At 29.2% G+C, this 26,886-nt stretch overlaps 1 protein-coding gene across 14 annotated transcripts; it reads left to right on the top strand.

The window, feature by feature from the left end:
- On the top strand, window positions 1-25,558 carry LOC124956196 (calponin homology domain-containing protein DDB_G0272472-like). 14 transcript variants are annotated; one of them, XM_047511675.1, is made up of 9 exons: window positions 1,264-1,345; window positions 11,276-11,336; window positions 13,649-13,705; window positions 16,802-16,866; window positions 17,195-17,318; window positions 18,693-18,849; window positions 19,026-19,614; window positions 19,705-25,275; window positions 25,456-25,558. In XM_047511675.1, exons 5-8 carry the CDS (start codon window positions 17,288-17,290, stop codon window positions 24,034-24,036), a joined length of 5,109 nt encoding a protein of 1,702 aa, XP_047367631.1. In that variant the 5' UTR covers window positions 1,264-1,345; window positions 11,276-11,336; window positions 13,649-13,705; window positions 16,802-16,866; window positions 17,195-17,287; the 3' UTR covers window positions 24,037-25,275; window positions 25,456-25,558. The 14 variants fall into 14 exon arrangements, with proteins under 14 accessions (XP_047367623.1, XP_047367624.1, XP_047367625.1 ...); XM_047511679.1 differs by having other exon boundaries at window positions 17,192-17,318; XM_047511677.1 differs by having other exon boundaries at window positions 1,268-1,349.
- Window positions 25,559-26,886: the final 1,328 nt, after the last annotated feature.

Here is a 26,886-nt window from a genome sequence, read left to right as displayed (position 1 = left end):
TGTTCAACGCGACGTTGTTAAGAGAGATCGCACGAAAAAGGAATGGAGAGAAAGGATGGAGGAAAAGGAAGACAGAGAGAGAGAGAGAGAGAGAGAAAGAGAGAGAGAGAAAGAAGAGAGAAAGAGAAAAAGAGAGAGAGAAGGGATGAGAAAGCCGAGTAGGTACTCGGTCACTAGAGGGACGACGACTTCAGTCTTACGAACGCATCCAAAGCGTGAGGTTAGGCATGATTTTCTATGTGTTTCGGCTAACGGTCGAGTCATCGTACGTGTTTTGAATATTCGATGATCGATTAAAACAGAAAAAGAAAGAAAAAAAAAAAAAGAATAAAAAAAAAAAGAAAAAGAAAAAAAAAATAACAGAGAGAAAGAATACCAAAAAAGAAAAAAAAAAAAAAGAACAGAAAAATCGAATAAAGAAGTCAACCGATAGATATTAAAACGTATTACGTAGTGTCGTGTTCGTAAAACTATCGTCGAAAAAAAAGAAAAAAAGAAAAAAAAAAGGAAAAAAAAAACAAAGAAAAAGAAACAAAGGAAGAAAAAGAAGAGGAAAAATAATTCATATACAACGCGAGAAGAGAAAAAAGGGGGAACAAAAAAAGAAAAGAAAAAGAAAAGAAAAGAAATTAGAAAAGAAATTAGAAAAGCGTACACTGAAGAAATTTATATCAATCGATAATTCGAAAAGTTTTTCCCGCCCAAACGGAAAGGATCGAGTAATATAAATTTTTTTTTTTTGTTTTTTTTTTTTTTTTTTTGTTTTTATTTTGCGAACGACAAATTCATAGTAATCGTTGGAAATTCTTGTCGCGAACTTTTCCAAGTGCCGTTAAAAGGTAACACAGGAGGAGAAGATAGTAGGAGAAGAAGGAGGAGGAGGAGGAGGAGGAGGAGGAGAAGAAGAAAGAGATAGAAGGAGGAAGGAGTGCGGCGGAGGGGGGAAAGGTGTAGGAGGGGGAGGCCCTCTCGTGAAATTTCGAAAATAATTGAAAGAGGGGGAGGGGTGCGCGAGCATTGGTTGTAACGGATAGTCAACCGTCTTTGCTTTTCGTACGTTTAGTTCTTTTCTTTTTTTTTTTTTTTTTTTTTTTTTTTTTTATAAAAAAAGATCCAAGGAAAAGAATTCAGAATGAGAGCTCGTATGTGCGGCCTGGATCATCGATCGATCAACAACGTGTGCGAGTTTACGGGCCTCGATGGAGAATGATAGTTCGACAAAGAGAAACAACAAAACGGATATCTGTTGAAGAGGATCATTGTCCAAGGAACGTCGATCGATCGAGGATAGATCTTGAGAATAAGATCGCTCTGATCATTCGGAATAACGAGGCAGCACGGGTAGGTAGGTAGGTTATAATTGTTTATATAGTTTTATTAATTTATATTATACACATTTTTCTTTTTCTTTTTCTTTTTCTTTCTTTCCTTTTTCTTATATTCGACGATTTTTCTTTTGTATTTATTTATTTATTAATTTATTAATTTATTTATTACGTAACATCGTGCATTAAGATCGTTTTGTAAGATTCATTAGACGATGGATTCATAATATTTCGATGGATGTAAATAGGATTATAATGATCTTTCATTATATTTCCTAGTTCGTTTTATTTAAAGATTAAGATATATATATATATATATATATATATATATATTTTTTTTTTTTTTCTAGAAATATATTATACATTTATAAATCCATTGAAAGAGCATCATTGTGTCTGGCCAAATGTTCATAATAAATAGGATTTTAATAGGGTAAAATAAGAAATCCGCGTCATTATCGATAGTATAAGCTCAGTGGTGTTATATCGGACAGCTGTGAAGTGAAACGGGCCTCGGATTTCTCGCCGTTAGGTAACGACGACACGGGAATGCTTTCTTATATAGGGTGTTTATAAAATTACCATTTGGAATTTTATAATAATAATAATAATAATAATAATAATAATAATAATAATAGTAGTAATAGTAATAATAATAATAATAATGACAAAAAGTATTGAAATATCGTGTTACATATCTTGTAAAGTAATATGGAATGTTATCTTCATATAAGGTCAGTCGATGTAACGGTAAATCGTTACTGTTATTAAACGTATACGTAAGTAGATGCATACACACACACACATACACACACACACACACACACACACACACACACACACACATATATATGTATATATGCATATATTCGTATCATTGAAGTCTCGATTTAGTAATCGAAGTTAAACTTTTTTTTCGAATGAATTATTAGAAAGTTATTTCTCTGATCGTTATTACAAGAAAATACGAATCGTTTCGGATATATAATTGCGAATACGTTTATTCTCGTTGCAATGTAAAAAAAAAAAAAAAGAAAAAAACGAGTAATTGTCTCGAATGATTTCTAACGATTAGTCAAGTACATTAAATATATTATTATCATTAGAGACATAGACAGTTCGTTATAAGAATTATATATATATATATACATATATACATATATATATATATATATATATATCTCGACGTCCTCGGCCTATTTATGTTAAAACGCCCATTCGAATCCTAGTGTTACGTCCAGTGGCGTAACGAATGATATAGGCTGTGATATAGGTGAAAGGGCTTATAGAGCACTGTTGTCAACCTAAACGAAAGTCTCGAACGTGGCAGCTCGATTTACTCTCGCGCCTTTACTTATTACGGTCAAACGCGCAAATTCTTTTCTTTTCTTTTCTTTTTCATCGTCGAGCTCTACTATGCGATTAAACTATTACTACTACTACTACTACTACTACTACTATTACTACTACTGCTATTACTATTTACTACTACTATTTGAAGAAACGTAAATTGACAATAAGGAAAAAGAAAGAGGGAGAGCAAAAGAGAAAGAGAGAGAGAGAGAGAGAGAGAGATAGATAGAGGTAGATACAGGTAGAGAGTGAAAGAGAGAGAGAGAGAAAGAGAGATTAACTGACTGACTGACTTGAAGGGAAAGGAACAACCGGATTGAAAATTTTTCATAGCAAGCATGTTCTTTCGTATACGTAATCGAATCAATTGGAAAAGCAAAAGGAGATGTTTGGTTATTACACGATAAGAAATCTTCCTTTGTTATGTCGTGTCTTTCTTTATATCTTTCTCCCTTTCTCTCTTTCTTTCTTTCACACTCACTCTTTCTCTTTCTCCCACACATCATACGAAACACACACATACACCTGCATATATGTATATATATATATATACATACATATATATATATATATACATACACATACATATATCGATTTCCTCGTTCCTCGAGAAAGATCTTCGTTCGTTAGCCTCTCTACTTGAAAGATATATAGAAATCGAACGGTATCCACTTTCTTCTCATTCAAAGTTCTCGATTACGTCGAGGATAACAACAAATACTTGGACACGATTCGACAAGGCAAGTAGGAATAGGCAGGGACAGGCAAGGGGCAGACAGGGGCAGGCAGCCGTAGTGCACTTTCCGTAGGCGTACTATGCGAGCATGGCACGTGTGCAAATGAAAGTGTTATGAGAGGGTGTTAGAGAGAGAGAGAGAGATAGATAGATAGATAGATAGATAGATAGAGAGACAGAGACAGAGAATAGAATCATATAGGTATATTTTTTTCTTCGTCTTTCCTACAAAATACTTTCCGTATTAATGTTTTAAATTGATAGGAAGAAGGAGATAGATAGATTGATAGATAAACCAAGAGAGAGAGAGAAAGAAAGAGAGAGAGAGAGAGGATGTTGTAAAAGGCGAGAAAATTGGGAAAGGAAAATTCATGCTCGGTCGAGTAAAAATATTTGATAGATCTTAGATCATGATTTTGAAGCGACGATTGATGGTAAAAGAGGTGGAAGAGAAGAAGGAGGAGGAGATGGAGGTGAAGGAAGAAGTTATGTGGAAGGGTTTACTTCGTAAGGAAATCGCGTGTTAACTCCTTATAAATATATTCAGTACCATATCGTAAAATTGTATCAGCCAATGTAAAAACACATGTTGTTTAGCTTCTAACTTTCACCGCGGCAAGTTTCAAATACCATCTCGGACAGTTGGCCGAGCATAAAACGGCGCGTCATTCGAAATATCTGATTTATGGATTGTAATATTTTATTATCGTTAATGTAATGTTATAATAACTGTTAGTGTAACGTTATTCTCTTTCTCTCTCTTTCATTCTCTTTATAATGTCGTCGTCGTCGTCTTCGTCGGAAAAGAATTTCTTTTCTTTTTTTCTTTTTTCTTTTTTCTTTTTTCATATCTTCAATAATCAACGTTCCAATCGTTTATTTAGCGATTTATTTTTCAACGAAAGTTTCCAATCGCGAAATAAGAAAAAAATAATGCGTTGCTTAAATCGTTAAATTATAAAATGGCGATATAATACGAACTCGCTAATAGAATTTTTTTTTTCCATGGTATTGGTATTGTTTTTTTATTATCGTGCGTTTGAACATTTCTCCCGTGTCAATGTATATATAAGCGCTTTTCGAGATACCCCAGGAAAATTAAATTCTTTTTCGTCTATTCTCGAATGTCAATGTTTTATAATAATAATAATAATTATTATTATTATTATTTTTGTTTTTTTTTTGTTTTGTTTTTTCCCCTTAAAACGCGAGAAAATTCGTTTAAGATTCAATTAAATTCGTTCCTTTCGGTTCTCGAATTTTCTTTCTTCCTTCTTTCTTTCCTTTCTTCCTTCCTTCCCTATTTTCTTTTTTTCCCCCAATTCTTCTCTCTTCAATGTATGAATAATTCTACTGTGAAAAGTTTTTACCTTATCAATTTTAATCCGACAAAGTATGTAATAAATGTTCTCCCTGGTCGATGCGTATTTTTTTTTTTTGTTTTTTGCTTCTTCTTTTTCTTTTAAATGTCCTTTTCTTTTTATTTTTTTATTTTTTTATTTTTGTATTTTTTTTTTATCGAGGACAGGTTTTACCAACGATTACTGACCTTTATGAAGAATTCAAGCGTTCGAATGAAACGCTAGTTATCGAAAATGAAAGCTAAACTAACTGGACGTGGTGACTTGACCAGCAGCGAGTACCGCTATTTCTCGTCCTCTCCTATCGTTCTCTGTCCTATACTAACAAGCGGAACTACGATAGGTTGTATTTATTTTTCCTCTAGTGTTCCATTAAACTCGTTTATGTAATACCTTTCTAATTGACACAAAGTTTTATCATAACGTTAATGTTAAATGAAATATCTAATACATATATATATATATATATATATATATATATATAATATATAATATATAATACATATAATTTTCTTCGGATTACATATTTACATATTTACATTTGTATATTGAATGACGTATTATTATCATCCTCCCCCGCCACTTTTCTCCCTATTTTTATGAGGACTAATCGAAAACATTTTAATTAGTTTAACATTCTCGAATAGATTTATTTAATACGGAAAAATAATTACTTTTTTTTTTTTTTTTATATTCGTAATTTCACGAAGTTATTATCTAACACGAGAAAGCTAAAACCCGTTGATTTTGCTATCGAAAACCACTCTTGGTATTTTAGAAAAATCAACGTGCAGGCTTTAACATTCAATAATCGTTGCATTTGAAATTATCATTTCTAATAAAGTTATGCAAGTTTACATAAAACGTTTTGAGAATATCTCAATGGTCGTACCGATTCTTTCAAGATTTCTATCTACCTTATTGTCTTTCGTTATTATATAAATGATATTAAATAATAATCTATAATGGTGTCTCCAATTGTTAAATTGAATTGCAATGCATAATCCGATGAAATGATTGAAATTCATTGATAAATCATATATATATATATATATATATATATATATATATATATATAATGATTAATGTGCGTGTCGTTTAAATGAAAATTTTAATTAACATTATTATAGATCCTTGTTACGTATCTGCATTAATGACGTTTAATTGAAACGAAGGTCAATTATGGTTTCTCATTTACATTATAAATCGATCCATGAGATTCAATATCGATATATTAAAAAGTACATATTATATATACATGGGGTATGCGTTAGGTAATAATTTTTTATGAAAAAAAAATCCATACCTTCGTTTATCGTACCTACGATCTGGAAAGTATTGTCGATCCTAGGTTTCGATTACTATTGTGTATCGATTGCACGTTTTCTCTCGTGATAAAGAAAAAAAGAATCTTACCTTTCGAATAGGTATAATTAAAAAAAAAAAAAAAGAACAATTAAAAAAAGAAAAAAAAAAGGAAGAGTAATAATACAAAAATAAATTATACAAATCGCATAGATTGACCAAAAAAAAAAAAAAAGAATTAATCAGAAAAAAATCTTGTCTTTCGAAAAACGAGCGCCATTCATTGGAAGGACGAAATCGTTTTGGGAATCATTAAAAAAAAAGGAGGAGTAAAAAAGAAATATATATATATATATACAAATTGTATAGATTATTAACAAAAAAAAAAAAAAAAAAAAAAAAAAAAAAAAAAAAAAAAAAAAAAAAAAAAAAAAATGAATTGATCATAAAAAAAAAGTTTATTAAGTCGAACTTGCTTGATCTCGTCGATTAATTTAATTATTATCTCGTAAAAAAAAAAGAAAAAAAAAAGAAAAAAAAATTGGACTCTTCTGTTAATAGTTATATTCTGTCAATGGTTGAACAGGATCAATAATAATTGAAAGCATATTACGTAATTGCGCCTTTAAAAACGTCCTCCTACCCACGCATCAAACTATAAATCTTTTTCAACCACGGTAAATCGCGATAATGAAAAAGTATGTGTTTGAGTGTGTGTTCTCTCTTATATCACTTTGCGTTTACCATTTAAATAGTAATTTGAACTGGGTTTTGTTTATGTTAAAAAAATATATGATTTTAGATTTTAACGAGGATCCAAAGTTTGCGTGGTTTGCGAGTAAAAAGTTAGTTTTTTTTTTTTTTTTTTTTTTTTTTTTTAACAATACGAAAAAGCCGACAAACGAGAATGATTTATTAGGTGAAAATGATTATAATGCATTACCACGAGTATGCTAAATGGTTCCCACAAACATTGAGTCAAGTTTCTCTCTCTCTCTCTCTCTTTATTTTTTTTTTCTTTTTTCTTTTCCTTTTTTTTTTTTTTTTTTTGAAGAAGCTATTTTACTCGTAATTCGGACGTTGATTTATTACTTTGAGGGAGGGAGAGAGTAGGGAGGGGGAAGAGGAAGGGAGAAAAGAAAAACAATTTCAACGAAGTCACTTCTTATAATTGGTACAATAAAGTTGTTGGTTAGTTAACTTAATGTCATTAACTTAATGTAATTAACACGATTAATTAGTATTTGTGTTAATTGTGTTAAACTCTCTCTTTCTCTTTCTCTCTCTCTCTCTGTGTATATATATATATATATATATGTGTGTTAAGATCGAATATGATCGTGAAGAAATAGTTGATTGTTCATGACCGTTCATGACCGCTGCTAATGTACATTATGACTACCGACGTGCAATTCATGATTGTATAGTACGTTGATATAAAGTTGATATAACAGATTGATGAGACGGAAATAAGAAAATGTCTGTCTTGTTACGTTAACGTAATCGCGAACAAGATCGTATCGTATTCATAATATATGTTAAGATATGTCTGATCATAATCATTGGATGATAACTTTAATATGGATTTGGAAAATAGTTTTCTTAGAAATAAAGATGCGCAAAGATGAGGTGAAGAAGGCGGAGAAGGAAAAGAGAGAAAGAAAAAGATGAAGAAGAAGAAGAAGTAGAAGAAGAAGAAGAAGACGGTCGTGACTCACCATGAAAGGGAATGAACTGCTATGGTCGATTGGACGATCGCATTGCTGCAACCGTGATAGGTTTAGAAAGTTCAGGATGCGCTTGAGGCGCTGCCGATTATGAACGTTTCTAGTTGCTTTAATTCTAAATTGGGTGTCGCGAAACAAAATTATATATATATATATATATATATACATTTTTTTTTCTCTTTTCTTTTCTTGCTGATATAATAACGCGATTTTTTCTTTTGTTTTCTTTTTTCTTTCTTTTTTCTTATTTTACTAATATAATTACGCGATTTTTTTCTTTTCCTTCTCTTATTTTATTAATATAATAACGCAATTTTTTTCTTCATCGGAAATATCCTTCCATATCTCGAGTATGCGCATTTTCATTTTTTTTCTTTTTTTTTTCTTCTTTTATCAATTTAATTTTTTTTCTTTCTATTGCATTTTTTTCTTTTTTTATTTTCTTTTTATTTTTTAATGATCCACTCAACTACTTGAAAGCTAACTCACGCATTATTAGTCAGTCGATTGATGTATTTCGTTTTTCTTTTCCTTTTTTTTTTTTTTTTTTTTTTTTTTTGAGTAACGCAAAGTGTGTCAAGGATGATACTGTTTACGTTAAACGTCCGAATTCGTTGAATTGCAACATGTAATTAGTGATCAAAGAAGATCGTTCGGAAGGAGTATGTATGTACATACATAGATACATACATAGATACATACATATATACTCAGAATACGTACATACTTAGGATACGTAGATACTCACCTCTTTATGTTTCTTTTAATGAAACAATATTTGCGATGTACTTACTCTTGTGATATTACAAAAATAATTGGACATCCCCCATATGGTTAGATATATTATTATTACTAATAGCTATTGTGCAATACACAATACATCGAAAACAAGATATACTTTCTTATTCTTTTTTAAAATTATAATTGGATAATTATAATATAAAAGTATATAGAAAATATATAATTGAAATCTATAATAATAATAATAATAATAATAATAATAATAATAATAATAATAATAATAATAATAATAATAATAATCGTAATATAATAGAAATCGTTAATCGAAACTATGCATTTGTAATTAACTCAGTTAGTTGCAATACGCGTTTTCTGTTTTCTCATCGTTACATTTGTTTGATAAATATAGTCGGTTAAAAGGCGCGGCGCAATGCGGCGCTTTCCAGCGAACACGTATCTTTCATTCACGACACAGAATCGGGGGAAAGCCGTGTTGTCGTCGTCGTCGTCGTCGTTGTCCTCGTCGTCGTCGTGTTACTGTTGATAGCTGCTTCGAAACAAATCGCGGACGATGTGCCGCTTTTTACGTATGAATGACTCCAAATATCGCCGTGAGAATTAATCGCTTTCTGGAGAAAACGAATACGTGTGTACGATGCTATATATATGTACATACATATATATATATTTTTTTTTCTTTTTTTTTTTTTAGAGCAGTGAAAGCGTAATGCAAATTTTCTAACTACGCGGCATCTCTCTCTCTCTCTCTCTCTCTCTCTCTCTCTCTTTTCGTGTTTCTCATGTGATAAGTTCAATGTTTCTTTTTTTTTTTTTTGATCGTCTGTTCTTCATATTTTTTTTTTTCTTTTTTTTTCCCCCTTTTTTTCTAGATATACTTTTAAATAAATATCAAGTTTATTTATTTTAATATCACCGTCGTGTCCTTAATATTTTGAACTTGACATTTAAAATGACGGATAACAACGCATGCACGTGTTTATGCGCTAACCTTCGGTATTTCATTATTTACACCGCCAGTAAAAGAAGCCAGCAACATCAAACGTGAGTAGCTTTCGTAAAGGAACATTTCTGCCATGCAGTTAACTATTATATGTATTGGTGATGTTTCGAGGGCCACACTTATAGATTACATTTGTGTATTCAAATTGATAGCGATTATTGTTGAATACATATATTAGTAATAGTGTTTGAACATGTTTTATTCTATGAGCCATCGGCTCATAAAGTATGTACAAATTTCGTTTGAATAGTATAAGTAAGTACTATTCTGGTATCAAGCATAAGATGTGGAAACGCCTTTCTCTTTCACACGTGTTGCGCTGCGCTTCAATACAAAGTGAAATCAACTTCGTGAGTTAAAGAAGTTGACAAAAAAAAAAAAAAAAAAGAAAAAGAAAAAGATGAAAAAATTAAAATTAGAAAAACGGGGATAAAAGGAAAAGAGAGAACGAAACATAACCGATCGCGTTTTTCTTACATATTTTTTTACTTTTTTTTTCTTCTCTCTCTCTCTCTTTTTTTTTTTTTTCTTTTTCATCTTTCTCTATATACGTCACGATTAATTATATCAATTTTTTTTTTTTTTCTATTCGTCATAAATTTATATTTATACATTTTAAAAATTAAATAAGTAATTTGTCCCTTTTAAATTCTTTTAAGAAAATAAAATCTATTTAGATATCACTTTCAGGATGATTTCACTTCAGAGGATTCATTTTAATCGTACAACTTCAACGATGGGAGGGTTTAAGAAGGTTGAAACGATTGCTTAATCCCTGTCATCGTTAAATCATAGTTACTCTCATCGACCGATTGTACCCGCTAGCAAGCGAGCTAGCTAGCGAATAACTACTTTCACCACTTTATTTTATTTTAAACTATTCGGTAATACGTCGAAATAAAAAAAAAAAAAAGAAAAAAAAAAAATAAAAAAAAATAAATAAATAAAAGAAAAACAAAAAAGAAGAGAAGAACAATTGTTAGGAACAAAAGAAGAAATAAAAAAAAAACAAAAGAACAAAAAGTAACCAATGAGGAAAATAAGACAGCGGGAGATTACGCCGGAAATCTTCGAAGCGAAATAATCCTCGAAAGGAATTTTTCCGACAAATTTCTTTTTTCTTTTTCTCTCTCTCTCTCTCTCTCTCTCTCTTTTATATATATATATATATCCTCATACACTCGTCCAAAAATTTCCGATGTTTCTTGACGAGAGGCGAAGCAACAAATCAACTACGTCGCTTTCGTTTGAAACGATTTCAGGTCACGTTCCTTACTCAATTCAAATCACGGTATACCCGTGAATAATTCCACATTTGCCAGAGACTTTTGAGTGGATAGCCAAAAAAAAAAAAAAAAAAAAAAGGAAGAAAGAAAGAAAAAAAAGAAAGAGGGAAAGAAAGAAAAGGAAATTGTCGAAATAATCCAAAGAACGTTCTTTGTAAACTACCAAGATTATTTTTTATTTATTTATTTATTTATTTTTTTTTTATTTTTTTTTTTTTTTCGAAGTAACTTTTAGGCATACACACACATACATATAAGTATAACAATACACATTAAAATGTTCGTAATAATTTTTACCGACATTTTCTCTCTTTCTTTTTTTTTTTCTTTTTTTTGTTTTGTTTGTTTGTTTTTTTTTTTTTCATTTATTTATTTTGATTTATTTTATTTTTTATTTTTTTTGTTTTGTTTATTTTATAGGTCGAAGGATTCGATTATAGCGCAGCCATGAACTTTGCGCTGCATGGACTTCTACTACAGGGTAAGACAAAACGATATTACACGATATTCTTAACAACTATTCGATCGTTTTAATGATTTATCCATTGGATTTGACAAATTGATGGATAATATGTTCATTGTTAATCGATACTAATTCTTGTGAATAATTCTAGCTGTAAGAAAGAAACGAGAGTCGTTCGAAACGAGAAAACAATATATATGATTAGAGCGACCGAAGGCCACACCTCATAAATTATTATCGAATTGATTATGTTCGTTCAATGACTTCTGCGTTACTACGAACCTAATAATCATGTACAATATTTTATCTAAACAATATCATCGATATGTTCTTTTTTCTCTTTTTTTTTTTTTTTCTTTTTTCTTTTTCTTCGTTGTAAAATGTTTGTAGATCAATGGATTAGAAATGATCAGTTTAATGAGAGTCACTCACGATCTCTTTGAGTTATATTATTCGAATTCATTTGACTTACGTTTATTTTCGATGACTTTTGGAATTAATATAAATCTAATATGCATCATCGGATTTATCATCGATACGTTAATTAATATTTATTGTTTTATTATTTTTATCTTGTTATCTTTTTTTTTCTTTTTATTTTTTTTTTTTCTTTTTTCTTTTTTCTTTTTATAGATTAGATTAAGAAACATACATTTTAAACATGTATATATATATATATATATATATACGCATACATGTATCAAGTGACGTTCATTCTAACAATGTTTTAGCGATCGTTAAGAAGAGAAGGGAACTTAATAAAATTTATTGATCTACCATTCGCATATATCTACCATTTGAATCAAAATCAGTGTTCTATCAATATATATGTATGTATATATATATATATATATATATATATATATATATATATATACGTACACACACACACATATATATATATATATATACAAGTACTCTGAACATTTCTTTCTCTACTGACTTTTCTCCTTATGTAATCGCGTGACTCCGGGCGCAAGGATGCGGTTAGACCTTTCGAAGCGTGTCTCTTTGGTGCCGAAGTCACGTAAGACGCACATTACTCAGTCACGATCTTAATTTCACTCTCTCACGTTGGCCGAATAATTACGTTATACGCGAGCAAAAAGAAAGAAAGAAAGAAAGAAAGAAAAAAAAACAAAAAAAAAACAACAAAAAAAAAAAAGAATCAACGACGATGACGATGACGACGATAACGACGACGAGTTCGAAAGGCACTCTCATTTTTTGTTGTATTTTTTTTTTCTTTTCTTTTCTTTTCTTTTCTTTTCTCTTATTCTTCTTAGATCCATTTTAATCAATCGCTCGTTACATTTAAAAACGATCGAATTAATGTTGGTTTTTTATTAACTGATGTCATTCGTTGAATCATCTTATGAAAAAGATTAAGATCAAGATTATAATTACAATTTCGAATTTATTTTGAGTTTTAGTTAAGTTTATTAAAAAAAAAAAAAAAAAAAAAAAAAGATTGTTTGGCAGCCAATCAATTTATGGTTTATCCGTAATTTCTACGATCTTCTATCTTTACTTTCATCCTTGAAGCGACCTTCCAAAGGAATGAAAGGCTTCGGTATCGTTAGTTTCATCCTTAAACCGGTCTCATACCGGATGGCAAACCTTGGTGACGCGCGTTACTATTTTCGAACATGCAAGTAACAACGCGAGTTTAGCGCGATTGAACTTGGGAAGAACGAAATGGACAAATATATTAGTAGAAGCTCGTAAACCATTTGGGTTATTTCGTGATAATATTTTTTTTTTTTTTTTTTTTACCTCCACTCCTCCCACCATTCCCGAGCCTCTCTTTGCTTCGCTTCATTTTCATTCATTTTTTCATTTCATTCATTCATTCATTCATTCATTCATTCATTCATTCATTTTTTCCTCGTCGCATTTCATTTTTATCCATAACAACGAATGATTTATATAATCTTTCAAACTTCTATCAATGCAATAGAAGAAATGCATGCACGCGTGCACATACAACAGAACGACGAATATTAATAATAATTAATATATATGTATGTATATATATATATATATATATATACATATATACATATATATTGATAAGAGAGATAATTTCGCGGGAAAATTATTTTTATTTAGAGAATTTAACAAATTGGGATCTCTCTCTCTCTCTTTCTCTCTCTCTCTCTCTTTTTTTTTTCTCTCTCTCTCTCTCTCTCTCTCTCTCTATTTCTCTCGGAGTGAACTCTATTTTGAATAAACTTTCACTTTTGAAATCTCACACTTTCTCATTTAGCATAATTATTTTCGAACTTTGTACATTCGATTACAAGATTTGCATGTTGTTGTCTGTCCAGATAATCGGAGTTACGGTGAATCAAGAGCCGGGTAATCGGGCTTCCGGGAATATCAGGGTAAGGATTTAATCATCAGGTTCTATACGTTAGAACGAGTATATAACGGGCACGGTATTCATTTGAATGATAATAGGATGTTTAGTATAGATAATTTTTTTATTCATATACATATATATATATATATATATATATATATATATATATATATATATCGCACAGGAATTTCTCATTAAATTTATATAAAAGATCAAAAATTATGATAGGTAAACATACATATATCAATGCTATTATGATTTCGAATATTATAATTTTGTATGCACGCGTACGGTTATTGTTTTATTTCCATTGACTCTCATATTTGACAACGTTATGAATCGAATCTATCACATCGCGTTTCCTATGAAAAATTTCACGCTATCTAGGCCAGTGCTAATTAATGTTTAACTAACGAAATACAATGGGAATTTCTCGTCGTTCGGCAATATCAATTTCTCTTCGTTAGAAATGAAAATAGCAACGCATGGTTCGTATTGAGTTATTTATCCATGAGAACAAATATCACACCATGAAAGAGAAAGAGAGATAGATAGAGAGAAAGAGAGAGAGAGAGAGAGAGAGAGAGAAAGAAAGAGAGAGAAAGAGAGAGAGCGGGAGAGAGAGAGAGAGAGAGAGAGAGACGTTCGTTTTCTTCTCTTTTTTATTTCATACTCAATATATAATATAATTTGCACACAGTATAATTCGTACGTTGATCCCAAGAGACGAAAGATTTTCAATCATCGGTTATTACGTAGAAATAAAAATCTAACGTGAAATGTCGCCCCACGTTTGCAGCTTTTGCTGCGAACCTTTCACGCGGACATATTCTAATTTTCCTTTTTTTTTTTTTTCTTCTTTTTTCTTCTTTTCTTTTTTTTTTTCTTTTTTTTTTTTTTTTTGCATATCACGAGTTAACCAGAAAGTTGCTTTTTCCGCAAGAGAATTTTCTTACCGAGGAAATTTCGTCACGGTTCACTACGTTTTCTCGCAATTCATAGCTTAACTCAAACGTTACTACTTTCCTTCTTACAATTCATAGATGCAAAGCCAGGAAATACAGAAATTCATTCGTTCGCATAGAAGTACGCGTGGAGATACTTCTCTAAGAGGACTGGTGTATCATTTGTCGACTAATGAATAACGACGGAACGCTGACTCTTATTTTTTTTCTTCTTCTTCTTCTTCTTCTTTATTTTTTTTTTTTTTTTTTTTTTTTTTTTTTTTTTCTTCTCTTTTACATCTTACGTCATTCATTGAACCTATTGTAATGAGCTGAATTTAAATGATCGTGATGATTAACAAGAGGAAGGGTATATGATACTTATATGTATGAAAATTTCCATATTATTTATACGATAATAATTTACAAATTGATATTTTTTATAAATACATTGTATCTCTCAAATTTACAGGACTTATGTGTTTTATCTATATCTTTTTTAATTTTTCATATTGGTTGGTTTTTTTTTCTTTTTTTTTTTTTTTTTTTTTTTTTTTCATAATTGCTAGTGTATAATTGTATGGTATAATCGTATTAGAATGAATAACTATACGATTTTTATTAAAAAAAAAAAAAAAAAAAAAAAAAAAAAAGATTTCTAATTTCGACATTATATAATTATTCTATAGGTATAAGAAAAATGTTGGAAAGTATATAAGATTATATACATAAATATGAAGAATCGAAATTTTTTTTAAAAAAGAAAAATAAGTATAATGATTTATAAAAATTATATTCAGTAAAATCAGATATATTATTTCTATTCTTAATACATAAGTAAAAACAAGATATAATATTATTTTCCATCGAAGAGTTGATCGCTATCTCGAGCGTTTCTTAATTAAAACGAATCAAAGGAAATATCTTGTGCTACCGTTTGCCTTTCACGCGAGTTGATATAGAGCATTCGTTGCATATGTTGCATATGCATCGCGAATGTTCTACACATACCAAGAGAATTCAATTTTTCAATGTGAATATATGAATGTATGTGTGACATACAATTAAGTAATTATTTCTATTTCTTTTTTCTTTTTTATGGTTTTTTTTCTTTCTTTTTTTTTTCTTTTTCTTTTTTTTTTTCTTCTTTTTCTTTTTTTTTCCTAATGATTTCCTCGTCTAAAGGTCTAACTCGTTGTTGAGCTTTCACCGATCAATGACAACGTACATACATGTATGTTTCATTAATAACAATAAAAAAAACTTTTCATTATAGGTTTATTATTAATTAAGCAGACTTTTGTATAATGGATATTAAGGTAATTAATAATACAAAAAAGGAAAAACAGAGGAAAAAGAAATTAAAATATTCGGATAAACATTTCAAAAAAAAATTCACAATTTATTAAATATTCTATTAATCGGATTTCATTTTAAGGATAATAAATTAAATTTACATTAAAATAATATGTAAATAAATTTGTAATTATTAAATAATGAAATAAGATTATTTTGTTGAATAATTTATTCATTCATCAAGAAAACTAGAGAGAGAAAGAGAGAGAGAGAGAGAGAGAAAAATTAATCTAATAAAAAATAAAAATAAAATAATTATAAAAAGAAATAAAGAAATATTTTCAAGAAGATGAAATATATATATATATATACATGTGAAAGAAGGAAATAATTTTTTTTTTAACGATTCATCGTCGATATTTAGTGATAAAAAAATTTTCTTTTTTTTTTTTCGGGATCAACATGAATGTAGAATGTCTCGTAGTCTCGGTATATACCGGGTATCTTGAGGATAATGGAGGACTTCCGTTTCCCGTGGCAGGCCTCGAATAACAATGACTACGTGTATTCGTCTCTTGCGTGTACTTTCTTACACATTATATATATATATATATATATATTATGTGTAAGAAATATATATATATATATACATATATATTATAAGTATAATGTATATACATATAATATATATAATTACGTCTTTACGTCTAATTCATAAATGCTTGCAATCACGCATAAGGGTAGTACACCGTTTAAATCAGTTCAACTTTATATCATAAATATTATTACCTATAATATATTTAAAATATATACATATATATATATATATATATACATACACACACATATATGTCATTTATCGTATATTTTTGTTTTAGCTTTCTTGTCAATTCTAAATTTTCAACATGGCTTACTACCTCCGTGCAGCGCAAGTGAAGCTATCGTGAGTGTTACAAATATTAATTATTATTATTATATATAATACCATATAATTATTCACATATAACATTTATCTATAATTATATATATATATATATATATATATATATATAATATAATAATATTAATATAAGCGATGTTACCATAATATTTTTTTTCTTTTTCTTATATTATATTATTATATGAATATCCAAGAAATATTGGATTGTAAGGAATTAAATAAGAAATTCATACTGTTGATATTAGAATTAATTAAAGGGAAAAAAGAAAAAGAAAAAGAAAAAGAAAAAAATCTCGATGATAGTTTTTAATTATCTCAATGTTCTTAGAAGTATTTGGACTTCCATAATCTGCCGGATACTAACTTTTCGTGCCAAGGAAAAGTGATCGGTGGTTATTATGCGGATCTCGAAACTGGATGTCAAATGTTTCATGTATGCACGATCGGTCAGAAAGGTAATTTAGAATGTCTTTTGCGATCTCCTAATAGACATATATATATATATATCTCTTTTTATATATAGATAAGTTACTTCAATTAATGCCACACCCCGTATGCATAGCAATTATTTGTCGATCAGATTGTTAATCGATATGATCGATATGGATCTTTTATTTCCAAGATCTATTCATTGACAGAAAAAAACTTTACTCCTTTTTTTTTTTTTTTTTTTTCTTTTCTAGAAATCAATATTTCTAGTAAGATTTTGTTGAATTAACAAATTAATGTTTGTATATATTACATGGATTTAAAAAAAAATATATATATATATATATTTGTATAATATATATAAATTAAAATACAAATACATAAATTATATAAATAATATATATATAAATAAAAATATAATTATATAATAAATCCATATAAATTTTTTTTTTCGATATATAATAGAATTGTCTTGAAATCGTTATATTGAAAAAACATTGACCATTAATGTACATGTATATGTACATGTACACGTATATACATACATACATATGTAAAGTAATAGGGTGAGAGAGATAAGACTCTCTCGCGACGAGACGGTAGTACCAGACACTCTTGAGTCTCGACTTAGGTCAGTAAACGTTCCTCAACGACCGTGACATTCTCCGCGGGTGATCTCTCGATCTATTACAAAACTTTAGCTTTGCGCTTGAGGAGCCATTAAAAGGGGGGACCTTTTCAATTAAATTCGATCATATCTCGATAAATCTGGATTTCTAATATAATTAATGGATCATCATTATTTGTTCTAATAAATTTTTCTTATCATATAAATTAATTGAAACATCTATCATGTTCCTCGTGTTCATATAAAAAAGAATCGGAATTTTTTGCGATCTATATGTTCAGAGAAATTGCTGAGGTTTATATTGCTTTGCACAATCACTTTTGAGTAATATTTGAAAGTTTCAACGGTAAATTATGAGCTATTTTTTTTCTTTTTTTTTTTTTTTTTTCCTCCAGAATAGAGAAGATTAATGAACTTATGACCTTCTAAAGATGAGTTTCTCAATAAATTGTATGATTAAAGTATCATCAATGTAAAAAAAAAAGTATAAAGAAATTATTATACTATTTTGTTGTCTTAACAAATTATTACTATTAAATATATGTTTGATGATATCTGCAATTTATAATAACAATAATAATAATAATAATAATAATAATGATAATAATAATAATAATAATGATGATGATGATGATGATAATAATGGATAAAAAAAGAAAATAAAAATAAAAAATAATAGTGTCGATCAATTGCACAACTACCACCCAAATGTACATATATATGAGCATCCCCGAATAATATTCCTCTTCTTCACCGTGAGACTTCGTTTCAGACGAGATTATGGACATAAGGTTCCTTTGTTTGAATGGAACCATCTTCGATCAGGAGACTAGAGTCTGTGAACGTGTCGACGAGGTCGATTGCAGTAAGAGCGAGCAGTTTTATAATCTGAATTTGGAGCTTTATGGCAACAATGCCGTCACATTTGGGTAAGATAAAGAAATGTAAGAAATATCATTTATATTATTACATTAATATTTTAATATAATGATATATATATATATATCACGTATAATAGATAAGTAAAAAAAAAAAAAAGAAAAAGAAAAGTGATAAAACTTATTTATTCGTATAATATTACTATTAAAAAATTTTTGTTCTTTAGGTTGCATGAGAGCGATGACGAAGATAACCCCTCAGATTCCGTGGAAAATAGTCAACGTACTACCTCGGCACATCCTACAGTTGGTACGACAACGACAACAACATCACGACCAACTAAACCATCTACGACAACAGTTAGAGGTTCATACCAACACTCAACTGGATATCCACAGCAACAATTTAGACAAGGATATCATCATCAATATATACTTCATAATGATGAAAGAAATGATAATCAAGCGACTTCCTATCAATTGTTTAGTAATCAAGGTGTTAGTTCTACAACAGTCCAAGAAGTACCTCAGGCTCATCAAATTAGATTCAGTTCTACTCCAAATCCACAAATAATTCGTAACGAACCGTCAACAATATCGCCAATCTTTCATATTACATCTTCAACCATTCAAACTTTATTGGATAGAAATCCAAGTAATCCGGCATTGATAAATCCAATTTATAATAATCATGGAATAGTCAGTACTACAGAATCTTTTAATGTGCATAATCCTCGTGATACATCTGAGTATCGTGACAATGAACATCGTAGTATAACACCATTAGAAGCTATCCAATCAACCAACAAAGGAAAGGTAATAATATTATTTATGTTATTATAAATTTTTATATTATAGATATTTCTTTTTTTTAAGAAAACATCTAATATCGATTATGTTTTGTAGGTTTCTAAATTGTCAATATCTCCGGTACCATCACAAGAGGAACAAAAAGATAGTCAAACTTCTCAACAGCAAAGAATATCTTCGAACATACTTCCTACTCCGGCTAGCGTTGAGACAACGATTAAATCTTTTTATCCAACACCAAGGACATCACCAAAACCCTCGGCATCAACAACATCCTCTAATGGACAAATTATTCAACATATTCATGTTCCACCACCTATACCAGTTCCGCAATTAAAGCCCCATCATATCACCATAAATCTACCACCGCCGGATATTCAAAGGATCATACAAAATCCACCACCACCCCTGTTACCTTCCCAATCACGAGTGATTGTTACAGCTAAAGCAAGTGTTAGCGATGAAACAGGAAGACCTCTTAACACTACGCAATTAGTAACTATACCTATTCCCACTATTCCTGCTAATTATGATGATTATAAGGAAGGAGATGAATCGTTTGATCCGTTTTATCGCGATGTACCTAAACTTCGTAATCATCGTCGTGCTATTGTACGACGTAAAATTGAAAAAGTTTATAGAAGAAAAAGATCATTAACGGAGATCGATGATACTTCTACGATTCATAAAGAAACGAATTTTAATTCAAAAATTCATGGTGTACAATCAATGGATAAAAATTTAAGACTATTAAAAAGGCATACGGATATATTTGATGATGGACAATCGAAAGAAGATAGAAAAATTGATATAGATAATAAAAATATGAATGAAAATTTTGAGAAACGGATGTCGCATGTTAGAATTAATAATGATCATATTTTTGAAGATTTAGAAACTAAAGCTTCTCGTCATATAAATTTAAATTCCGATGAACAAGATGAAGAAGAAGAAAAAGAGGAGATGGAAGAGGAGGAACAGGAGGAAGAGGAGGAACAAGAGGAAGAGGAAGGGGAAGAGGAGAAGGAGGAGGAGGAGGAGGAGGAGGAGGAAGAGGAAGAGGAGAAAAATAATCAGGATGAAAAAATATCTGAACGTGTTCAAAAAGAATCTGATGAAAATGTAGATAATATTCATACTTATGATATAGAAGTATTGGATCTCAATGAATATGTAGATTCTGAAACAAATTCCAATCTAGATGCAACAACTGAGTTAACTGAATCAATTAATAATACCAATACAAACGATGACAATAGTTTTGAGGTAACATGGCTTTTGGATAGTAATATTACTGAAACTCCAGATGTTGATGATTCACAGATGATTTCATATAACAATACAGATAAATCGGATAAAAATGAACAAGAAAGGGAAATTGAAATTGTTTCTGATATTGGAATTAAACATATCACTAATAGTGATGTATTTACGTTGGAAAAGGATAGTAATAAAATTGTAGATAAAAAACAAAATAAAACAAATAAAATTGCTAAATCTTTGAGTATTGTTACAAATTCAAGTATTTTGTTAATGGATAAAAAAGAACAAGATAAAGACGAACAAGAAATAAAAACAAGTTATGATAATTCAAAAGATAAAATAATAAATGATAATAAAGATTATTTGTATGACGATGAAGAGGCAGATGAAATGGAAAATAATTCAGATAGAATTGATAATAAAAAATCAAATAACGAAGAGATAATTTCTTCGAGAATAATAGAAGATGTAATTGCTACTACCGAAATCGTTGATACATCTAAAACTGATATTCATACAAAGAAACTTCATTCGAGAATATCTAGAAGAAAAATGTCTGCAAAAAGAAAGGATCAAAAAGAATATGACAGTGAGATTGATATTATCGATTCTGAAGATTCTGAAGGATACTTATCGACAAATACATCTACCTCTCATTTTGAAAGAAATTTTAACGAACAGATAGATAATTATGATTCTAATAAATCTAATATACGAGACGTAAAAGCAATCGATTCTATGATAAAATATAGTTCTAAATTTGCAAAGGATATAACATCTAATAAAGAAAATGTTGGGAAAAAATTAACGCAAATTAATAATGTAGTCAAATATGATTCCGAAGAAACGAATGTAGACAATTTAGGAAAAATAAATAATTCTAGTAAATATCGATTGCCAAGTGATAAACAGGAAGCATTAGTATCATCGAATGAAAGTCTAGAAAATAAAGATGAATCTAATAAAGAAAATGGTGAAACTACGGAAGCAACGTATATTTCTTTAGAAAATTCTGAAGAAAAAGTAGATGTCACCAATACAAAAGTCAATTCTTATACAGAAGAGATTTCAATGGAACAATATCAAACTACAAATGACGTATCAACGATGAATGGTAAGGATAAAGAATTTGAGAAAAATTCAAGTGAAATTTCTGACGAGAATGAACGTGAACATTTAGAAAGTAAAAAACATTCTCATGATGGAACAAAAATGAAATTGGAAGAAAATTATAAAAATATTACAGACACAGATAAAGAAGAATTTCAATTGCATGAAAATTCTACGATTAAAGATATAGAGAGTACAATTTTAAATGAAGATATCCCTGAATATGATTATCCTATGAATCAATCAGATTATACCTGGGATAATATAGACGACTATAAAGAATCTGTTAGTATAGAAGATTTTACAGCTTCGATAGAATCTGACAATCATGAACAAGTAACAGAGTCGTATGAAACTATAACTAATTCTGCAGAAGTGGAAAATTCTGAATCGATTGAACAGGAAGACAGTACGACAGGCGTTTTAAAATTTATTGATGAATTACCAAGAATAAGTAAAACAGAAAGTAATACAGAAAAAGATATTGTCTCTGTTGAACCTGCTGTACAAGATTATGTTGATGATAATTATGAGCCACATAATTATAAGGAACAAGAGTCTCTAATAAATAATACTGATAATCCAAATAAGATTGAAAAAGATATTAAAGTTGTAAATATTAATGAAAAGTTATCAAAGAATATAGATTATATTAAAGTGGATAATATTAAAATGGAAAAAGAAGGATTAACACAAGAAAAGGACACTAAAGAGTTTGCTAAATTCATTGAAAATAATGAACAACAAATGACTATTGTACCAATTTCAAAGAGTACAATAGAGCCATTAACATTATCAACATTGATATCATCAACAATGTCATCAACTACATTATCAGTAACATCTTTACCATCAACAACAACGGTTTTACCACCAGAAACAACTTTACTAACGACGACAACAATACCAACAATGACTGTACCAACAGTGACTGTATCAACAACAACTCTACCAACAACAAATGTACAAACAATGACTGTATCAACAACGACTGTACCAACAACGACTATACCAACGACTACATCAATTACGACTTTACCAACAACAACTCCAATCACAACTACTCGTTCTGTACCCAATCTTTTCAAACCTTTTTCACTTAGAAAAAATTACAATTATATCCCTCCAACAACAACGCCAAATCCAGTGATCATAAAGTCGAGACTACCTCTATTTAATCCAAAACCAGCCAAACCGCCAAAATCTTATAATGAGTTAGTACCAAAGCCAGTTATTAGGAAAATAACTTTACCAACTCGAAGACCACCTACTACTATGCCTACGAGCACTATAAAAAAGAGCGAAGAATTAAATAATATTGAAAGTACGACAACGAAATACGTAGAAAATTTAAGTGCAACACAAATTGTCGCATCATCCACTGATAGTACAGATTCACAATTTTTAAATTCAAATATTGAAAATTTCACTTCATATCCATCAACAAAACTATCAACATTATCTACAGTAACAGATGTTACTTCTTTAAACAGTGATACAAGTAATAACAATTCAGATACTACAGAAACAAGTACAATTACAAGAGATATAATAAATGAAGACACCATGGATATATCAACTATACCAACAGTTATTCCTACTGTAATAGATAAAGAATACATAGATGAAAAGAAGCATACAGAGACAATGGAAATTACAACTTCTGTGACTACCGGCTATTATCATAATGATGTAACAGTTGCTACAACAACTGAAAACATACATTCTAATAATCATCCAATCTCAACACCTAGTTCAACTATAATTGAAAATGTGGATAAAATTCCATTATTAGAAACGACACGGCGATTGAAAGATAAGTCATTCTCCATTTCAAAAATATATGGCAGCTTTAATTGCCTGGAAAGAGAAATGTATAGATTTTATGGTGACGTGAGAGATTGTCGACTATTTCATTACTGTTCTCCTGGTTTTACTCCAAAGCAGGTTTTAGATTTTCGCTTTGTCTGTGAAGAAGGTACTATTTTTGACGAAGAAAGTCAAAGTTGTCAGCATGACGTTAAAAGTACCAAGTGCCCTAATAGACTGTGGTAAATAAGAACATTTTTTGTTTTGTCAATACATCTCCGTCCCCATATTATCTTCTGCTATTGATTTTAGTAATTCGTGAATCCTAGGACTCCTTAATATATTTATAATTTTAATTTAATATGTAAGATCCCTAGAAGGAGAATCCTTCTTCTAAGCATTGCCATAACTCTGAGTAAATGCACTGGATTCACACTTATTAAAATTAATGCAATTTCTGATATGATGCGTTTATAAATTATATTAATCATATATATTAAAACAAAATGAAAAAAAAAACAAAAAAAAAGAAAAAAACAACAAAAAAAAACAAAAAAAAAAACAACAACACCATATCAAATTCAAGAGTAAGAAGTGATATAATACCATTAATAAGATTTTACCTGGCTTTTGATCAGGAAAAATATTCATGAGATTTTAGGTTAATGACTGAAGGATATCGGTTCCTATGTTGCATAGGCAATGGTTTGTAAAAGGATGTAAAATTGTTTATATTTGATATTTATGAATGTGTGAGTCATGTGATAACATAATTGCCTTATTAAAGAATACTATTGTCCTTTTCTTTTTCTCTCCTTTTTGTTTGTTTGTTTGTTTGTTTTTCTTTTTTTTTTTTTTTTTTTTTTTTAATTGACCATATAGATAAATAGAATACTGACTGCAAACATGCAGTTATAATTGCAAGTTTTATTTTTTTATTTTGGGAAAGAAAAGCTATTATAGATTTTAATTATCATAAACTTTATGTTTGGATTCATTGTACATACTAATTCATGGAATTAATAATGAATTGTTTTAAAATGCTATTATAAGCATGCAAACATAATTATGTCACGTGTCATACATATCGTTTGCAATGATGATAATATTCATAAATAAAGATTTGTTCCCGATAATCATTTACCTGTTTATAAATATATATATATATATATATATATATATATATATATATATATGTGCACAATACTTACATATATTTAACATAACAGATGTTCCCTGTGACGTACTTGCGATGAATATTTACATACACATTCAAATAAGGAAACTACACCAATATATCACTGCGCCATCTAGCTATATAAGAACACAGTTGATGTTGTAGGCTATTCTTTTTTACGTATATAAAAGTTTGGATAATCTGCTTGGATACGACTTATATGTTTGATACATAAATAAGACTAATAATGATTGGTAATGATATGAGATTGAAAAGATTAGAACGAATAGATATTTGTATTTGTTATTGTAAGTAATCTTTTCATTTATCAAAGAATGAAATTCTTAATGAGACGTAATAAGTTCATAACTGTAATTTATATATTGAGTAATAACTTTCAATTATTATGATTATTAATTGATTAATTGACTCTACTTTGTGTATGATTCATACCAAACCGGTTTAAAATAAACGTAATCATTTTTAAGTTTCAGTTACATGATGCTGTCAGAAATTATTATTTGCAATTGTATTTATATGTATATTCTGTGACATACAAACAGATGGATTGACATTAACATTGAGTAAAAGGTTATTATTCCATTAAATTCATATATCCTTGATTATATATACAATTTTGTGATATTTACAATGACTTTATTAGAATATTTATAAATAGAAATTTATGTTTTTCCAGCTAAATAACAATTTTGTTGTTACCATGTCATTCTATCCATTACAACGTAAATCAACATTTCTAATTGGATTTGGAATTGGCTTTTTTCTAGCCTCTTTATTTTACTTCATAGGAAGTTTTGTTAATGAAAGTACTATATATAATGAGAAAAAGTGGCAATATCAACATTATTCTGATGATTTATCTATAGTATGGATGACACCTATAAATTTGCTCTCTCGAGGAATTAAATTTCGTAATTGGGCCAAAAGTAATTGGACAAAGGGATTAGAAAATGTATCATACAATAAGTGGTTTGCAACATATAATTTGCAAAGAAATGCAATTGATATGGATCGTTATTTATATGAACCAAAATCAGATAATATATCGCAAAAACTTGTAACATTGGAATCGGATTGGTTAAAATCTAAAATATTTATTACATGTATTGTTTTTGTGGAGAAAGTTAAATTAGCAAAATCGATAAAAGATACTTGGGGTAGTCATTGCAATCGAATATATTTTTTTGGACAACGTATACAAGATTCCCAAATACCAATTATAAATTTTACTATAAAATTTCAATCTTCTTGGCACTTTTTATGTGAAATTATGAATTATATATGGAAAGATGATGAGGTCAAGGAATGGATACTTTTTGTAAAAGATGATATGATGGTAATCTTGGAGAACTTACGTTATATAGTTGCTCCGTTAAACTATGAAGAAAATTATTATTTGGGTCATGCCGTTGTAATGTGGGGTCAACCGTACAATGTTGCTCAAGCAGGTTATGTACTAAGCAAAGGGTCACTTAAAAATATGATAGAAATGTTTAATACGTCACAAAAATGTGCTGCTGGTGGAAAATATTGGAAAAAAGAGGATTATTATCTTGGTAAATAAATTAATTAAAAATGAATAATAGTTATATGTATATTATATATGTATATATTTTAATGTTATGTACAGGAAAACATCTATCATCTATGGGTATTCTTCCTATGGATACAAGGGATGAATATTTAAGGGGAACTTTTCATGGTTATGCTTTAAATAATTTATTGTGGGGAATTGCAAAACCTGGTAGTTATTGGACGCATGCTTTATATCCTCCACAAAAAGAATGTTGCTCTTCTATGTCTGTGACATTCAGTGCTACTGAAGCTGATAAAATGTTCACTTTCAATTATTTGTTATACAATTTACATGTCTTTACTAAGAAAGGAGTTTTTGGAAA

This window comes from Vespa velutina, chromosome 21 (genome assembly GCF_912470025.1).
Source record: "Vespa velutina chromosome 21, iVesVel2.1, whole genome shotgun sequence".
Lineage (NCBI taxonomy): Eukaryota > Metazoa > Arthropoda > Insecta > Hymenoptera > Vespidae > Vespa > Vespa velutina.
This window is presented reverse-complemented; position numbering and strand designations above follow the sequence as displayed.